The sequence below is a fragment of the Phaethon lepturus genome, unplaced genomic scaffold (genome assembly GCF_000687285.1).
Source record: "Phaethon lepturus isolate BGI_N335 unplaced genomic scaffold, ASM68728v1 Scaffold56079, whole genome shotgun sequence".
Lineage (NCBI taxonomy): Eukaryota > Metazoa > Chordata > Aves > Phaethontiformes > Phaethontidae > Phaethon > Phaethon lepturus.
This window is the reverse complement of record NW_010565183.1, coordinates 1,075-7,451: the sequence shown is the minus strand read 5'-3', so window position 1 is coordinate 7,451 and position 6,377 is coordinate 1,075. Positions and strand designations below refer to the sequence as shown.

General features: G+C 52.1%; 1 protein-coding gene across 1 annotated transcript; it reads left to right on the top strand.

Moving 5' to 3' along the window:
* Nucleotides 1-663: 663 nt before the first annotated feature.
* On the top strand, nt 664-3,056 carry LOC104615340 (chromosome unknown open reading frame, human C1orf50; the record flags this gene model as incomplete). The annotated part of the gene is made up of 3 exons (XM_010295088.1): nt 664-750; nt 1,869-2,000; nt 2,715-3,056. Coding segments are annotated over 3 exons (402 nt in total), but the record flags the coding sequence as incomplete, so codon positions are not given.
* Nucleotides 3,057-6,377: the final 3,321 nt, after the last annotated feature.

The window sequence follows — 6,377 nt, the reverse complement described above, 5'->3', positions numbered from 1 at the left end:
CCTACTGCCTCCCAGTACATCCCACTGCCTTTAGCCACCCCAGTGTATGCAGGCACATCCTACTGCCAACTCCCCCAGTCGATCCCAGCACTTCCTGATATTTCATATTACCCCTTCTCTGAGTCCCAGTCCATCCCAGTGCCTCTCAGTTCACCCCAGTTCATCATGATAGGTCCTACTGCACTTCCTAGTGCCTCAGCTCACTCCAGTGCCGCACAGTATGTTCTACTATCCCCTCCCAGTGCCTCCTAGCACATCCTACTGCTTTCCAATACTATGTCCTAGTCCAGTATGTCTCCCAGTGCTTCTCAGTCCACCCCGTTCACCTAAGTGCTTCCCTAGAAGTCCTACTGCCTCCTCCCAGTGCATCCCACCATGTCTTGGTCTACCCCAGTGCTTCCCAGTATGTCCTGCTTCCCCCTTCCACTGTAACCCAGCATGGCCAGGCACCCCCAGTGCCTGGTCCCTGCTCCATGGCTGTCACCCCACCACTCGAGAGTGCCACAGCTACCCCCAACCGCATGCAGGGCAGCTCCTGCACCACCCACAGCCCCGTTAAAGCCTCGAGTGAGGCCACAACTGCAACTTCTCCAGCGCGTAGCCAGCATGGCAAGGTCCGAAGGGCACTTTCCTGTCCTGACCAAATGTCATTCTTCCTTGCAGGCAGATGACTTCATCCGAGCAAACGCCTGCAATAAATTGACCGTCATCGCTGAGCAAATCCGGTACTTGCAGGAACAGGCTCGGAAGGTGGGGATGTGTCTGCGAGCTGGGCAGAAAGCTTGTTGCCATGTGCTTGTGAGGGGAGGGAGGTTAGTGTCTGTCTTAACTGCCAGACACTTGGGGAGAGCTGTGGCCTGGATTTGAATCAGGGCCAGAAGCCAAGTAGAGAAGATTCAGTGGGAAAATAACAAGGCTTTATTGTCTGGTATGAGCTGGGGACAGGGGAGGATGTTGTTGGTGTTTTCCCTGAGTTCTCTGCACATCGGGGAGGACTTATGTTAAGGTGGAGGAGTGAGGGTGGCTAGTCAAAAGCAGCTCAGGTGTCAGGAAGGACAGCGAGATGACTCTGGTTTTGGGATAGATGACTCCTGTCTCTTTAGTGTGTGTGCTGTGCTCCTGGGAGGACTCGGTGCAGTGGGGTGACAATGTGGCTCTGGCTGGATCTGAGTCCCTGGGAGAGATGAGCTATTACCTGATGATGGGCTTGGCTTTCCAGTTTGTCCAGCTCATTTGCTGGAGCAGGTGGCCCTGGCAGCAAGCCCGGCAGGGCTCAGCTGTTCCTCTTTGATTCAGCCTTCACCCTTGGGGGTGAAATCTCAGAGCCTGAGTGGGAAAGGATCTGCCAGTCACTGTGACTGGCCTGCTGCCATCAAGGCTACTACGTCATATAATCGTTAACTGGTGGAGCCGGAGCTGTGGAGCAATCAGCTGGTGGAGCTGGGGAGATGAACTCCCCTTTGTTTGCTCTCCCTTCCCTTGGTGACTGTAGCAGGGAAGCTCTCAGGGTCCGGCAGCTGTGTATGGACATGAGGAATGAGACCAGCATGTGGTGGGGTCAGGCACAGAGGTGAACCTGGGGCTGTGGTGAAGAGCTCCTTGATGCTTGGAGGTATTTCTACCTCTGTGGAAGGGTGCAGGCGCTCTGAGGTGCAGCTGACAGGGGAAACTTGGAGAAAACTTTGTCTCTTCGGAAAGCGTCTCCTTCCAGGGGCTAGTAAAGATGTGCCGTGTGAAGCCAGACGTGCGCTGGAGAGGGCAAGGCTTTGCGAGTGGTGTGTCAAGTGATATATCGTGGGCTCTGGCTGAGAAGCAATAGCTTGTTGTCATTTTATTTCAAGTGTGGAAATTTTAAATTTTTTTTTTAGGTCTTGGATGAAGCTAACAGAGATGCTGATCTGCACCACGTGGCCTGCAACCTTGTGAAGAAGCCAGGAAACATTTACTACATGTACAGGCGGGAGAGTGGCCAACGATACTTCTCCATCCTCTCTCCTAAGGTGGGTGGTAACAGCCCTTGAGGAAACAGGGAGGGGAAAAAACCACGTTTCTGGTGCTTGGACACTTCTGGACCTCAGACAAAAGCACTAACTTGATGGGAGTGTTTGTTGGCCCCTGCTCAGTTGGTGTTTGTCCTTGGTCTGAGTTACCCTGCTGGCGTAAGAGCCATATTATGAAGTTCTCTTGGATCATGGTGAATGGCGGGCAAGAAGACCTTTGGTGTGTGGACCTGAATTCTGCCTTTCAGTCCCTACAGTTCTTTCTCTTGAAGTAAAGAACTGCAGACATGCCCTGTCTGGTGTGGCTGTTGGGCAGTATGGTCTTCTCAGGGCCTTCAGTCCAGGGAGTGAGTTTGTCTGCAGCTTGGTAGGGGTGGTCTCATAGGTATCCTCCTTCCAGGCCACCTGTTTTCTTATGTGGTGCAGGGTGAAGGCTTCAGGGCAAAGCACTGAGCACATAGAGGAGCTCTGCGCAGGTCAGCGAGATCTTGTATCCCCAAGCCTCCCTGCATCAGCAGCACTGTACTTTGACCTGGTCTTAGACTCAGGGCAGTTGAGCCTATTTTTAAGTTAGAAAATGGGATGGTCACATAGCTGGGACTGCTTCAAAGGTGGTAGGGCTATCCAGCATGGGCAGAGGTCGGGCTGAGGGACAGCACAGCCCAGCTCCAAGGGAAACTGAGCAGCAATGTGAATCTCTCCTTTCTCCTCCAGGAATGGGGTACCAGTCCCCATGAATTTCTCGGTGCCTATAAGCTCCAGCACGACATGTCCTGGACTCCATTTGAGGACATTGAGAGACGAGATGCTGAAATAAACATCCTGGATAAGCTGCTGAGCCGTCAGGCAGCTCTGCCCCCGTGTACAGAGCCCAACTTCCAGGGCCTGACCAAGTGACACAAGTGACCATACAGGACCCTGTTTGCAGAGTCCCTGTGTGAGGACGCGCAGTGCCTGCATGCCGCCAAAAGCAGAGCAAGGAAAGAGACCAAGAAACAAAAATGCTGATGCTGCCAGTACTTGCTCTGTGCTTTAACAAGACTAATTCTGCATTCAGTCTTACTGGATTTTCTAGTAATTGAGTAATTTATTTCTTTGATTTATGCCAAGCTGTAGCGAGAGGCTAATATCAGGTGGAGTCAATTCCAAGAGGGCTTGGAGCAAAAAGCAAAAATGCTTCAGGCAAATGTGATAATGCTATAAATACATCCTACCTGTCCGGCTCTGGTGTACCTCCCTGTGAGTAGCTGCGGCAGGTAGTGATTTCATGGCTGGATTTTGCCGCTTGTTAAAATGCCCATATTTAGGAAGCTCTGTGGCCTGGGAAAAGCAGTCAAAACCGGGCACAGAAGGGTCCGTTGTGACCAAAATCTGCTGGTCTCTGTCCCAGCTGGTCCTAACCCCTGAGTCTGGCACATGGGGTGACCTGGAGCTCTCTTCTTTGGGAAGAGAATCCTCAAAAATGCCATGTAGGCTTCAGGTGCTCTCCAAAAGGTGGGTGTTTCACAGTCCTTGTGTGTTCCCCTTGGCGTCAAGTGGTTGAGCTGCCAGGATGAGATAGGAACATGCAGGGACACTGAATGTCTCTGTGCCAGAGCACTGCAGAAAATAAAATAAATCAATCTTAATCTCAAATGTACCTTCGAGACAGGCCCTGTGTCTTGTCTGGATGGCAAACATCCCTTTGGCTTTACCAGGGAGACTTGGAGGCCCGTGGGGCTCATAGAACATCACCAGCCTCTTTTTTTCTGCCCAGAACTGGTGAGAGGCAAAGATCAGAGCTCCTGAGGAGATGTCCTCTCTCTGCCCAGCCACACGGGGCTCCTCCAGGAGCTCACCTGCTCCTCTGCAAGGAGCTGAGGTGGGAATGTACTGGTGGAGAAGGAGGCGTCCAGATTGGATCCTGGCATGTAATGTCAGATCTGATCGGATCCTCCCATGACTTGTTGGTCTTCCCAAGACAATGAGCACCTTACATGCTGCTCAAGGCATTGCACGTGCACGCTGGTCTTAGCCTCCTCCTCCACTGGCGACGTGTGAGGGTTAGAGATGATTTGTGTAAAGGGAATTGTGACCCTGGAGTCTGGGCCCACCAAGGGCAGAGCTGGTGACTCTTGGTGGAGCTGAGCTGCAAATTCACTTGCGGTTGGGCTCCACCAAGAAGCACCACCTCCCTCTACGTTTGTGGTTGGACTCTCCTGACTTCCGAGGTAGTGGTGAAAGAGTGGTGTCCTCTGTTCCCCACAGCATGGCCTTGGGTGCAGCAGTCACTCACCTTCCTGGGAGCTTGCTTGTTCCAGGCAGTCACTCAGCTCCAAGTGACCTTCCCAGGCGCTGCCCCATCTCCCTTTATGCACTGCCGAAGAAGACACTGCTGCCTTCAGCTTTACTGGGTGATGCCTGACACAATTCAGGGCTAAGTCTGCATCAGGTTTGGATTGGTTCATGCCTACGCTCTCAAAATAATCTCTTTAACACCTCTAAACCTCCTTGTTCCCTTTCTAGCATTGATTTGTTCCTCTTACACCAAGTCCCCAGAGTGTCCTGCTCCTCCTGGCACTTGCCTGCAGCTGGGAGAGGTTTGGGTGCCCTGCCGGAGTCCTGCAGAGGAGGATGCTGCCGCACCACGTTCTCCCAGATCACCCTTGACTCTGGCCTCTCCATCTCCATCTGAACTTACTGCTTCGGGTTGGGTGCTGCAGTGACTCTGCCAAGGGGAGGGAGGACCTCTTTGCATCCCCAAGAGACCCTTGGGGACCATGACCATCACTGGGTCTTGCCATTGCTGCAGTTTATTCCCCCTTCAGCAGGGCACAGCCTCTCCTCCAGCCCACAGTCTCCCTCTCTTCTCATCCCCACACCCTTGGCACACCCTGGGAGTTGCCCTGAAAGATGCTCGAGGCTGCTGGCAGCACCAATTCCCCATGGGAAGAGCCATTCCCTGCTAGGATCACAGAGGAATGAGAGGTTTGAGACAGCTCCCCGGAAGCCCAGGCATTTTTTGTCCTAGATTTTTTTCTCCCAGCTCTGCCAGGTGCAGTAGCTCAGCCCCATCTTATTGTGTGTGAGCCTCCGGTTGGCAAAGCCTGCTCCTTGGAGTTGATGCGGGACGTTTCAAGTACCTTTTCCCAGCTCATCCTCCCTCACTTGGAGCACAAGGGCAGATTAAAATTCATGTATTATTATTATTATTATTAGACCAGGGTATAATTAATTCCTTATCGAGTCACAAGTGTCTAATTTGATGGGTTTTTTCCCTGCTTGTTTCATGGCCCCAGGTCTTATTTTACTGCATGTTATTAAATCTTAACTCAGAAGGGAGAAAGTTAATTACTGCCTGGGCTTTGCCATGGTGCTAATTACAGCAACATCAGAGATCTTCACATGTGTTGATTTATGCTCCCCTGGGAAGAGGGGATTCCTGCCCCAGTTTTATCTCTCTCTCCCATAATGAAAATCTGTACAATGACATGCACGAAGGCATTGGGGTGATGTTAATAGACCTCTATAGGTTGTGATTTTCAAGCCTTTGGTGGGATTGCACATGTGCTTTCCTACATCTCCAGCCCCTGACCCTCCGTACCCCGTAAGTCCCCGGTGTCCTGCAGCTCCTCTGAGTGCTGGCAAGTCTTTTTCTTGGATTTGCCCCAAAAGACCAAAAGCACTACAGCCGTAGCTTTGTATGAAAATCTACAAAGAAGTTATCGAGAGACAAGGCATGGAGGTGGTGGGCTTATGCTCGGTGTTCTCTGCACTGTGGGGAGCAGGGATGTGGCTGCCAAACGGTCCTGCTGTGGAGAGGTGATGCCAGAAAGGGAGAACTGTTCCCCCAAAGCATTGGCTGATTTCCTTGAAACAGCTCACCCAGTGTTGCCATCTTGGCTGGTTTTTGATTTAATTAAACCCAAAGGGCCGGGGCAACGTCAGAAATACTGGAATGTACTGCTGCAGAGCCGAGCAACCCATCCTATGGGAAACGGGCAAGGATGGAGCTGGTGGCAGGAGCTGGAGCTTCCTGCAACGCTTGCAGTGGGGATGAATTTATGGAGAACCGAGGAGATGGTGCTTGGTGGAGAATTCCTCAAGTCCTTACAGGTTCATGACCTCATCTGCTCGGCTCAGCCTCTACCGAGCTGTTGCCTTTATGGGTTTTTGGCTCAATGGGGCAGGCATTTCATCCACAAATCAGCTGGGAAGAGTCAGTGGGACGTGCTGCCGGAGGGCAGAGGTTGTCTGCAGGTGAGGTACGTGCCATATCTTGCTCCTACATGTTTTTCAAGCCTTTCATTTAGAGGAGCATGTGCCCTCTGCTTTGCTTGGAGGGACAGCCAGGTGGGTAAGGAGTGAGGGTGGCAGGACCAGAGGCTGCAGGCTTGT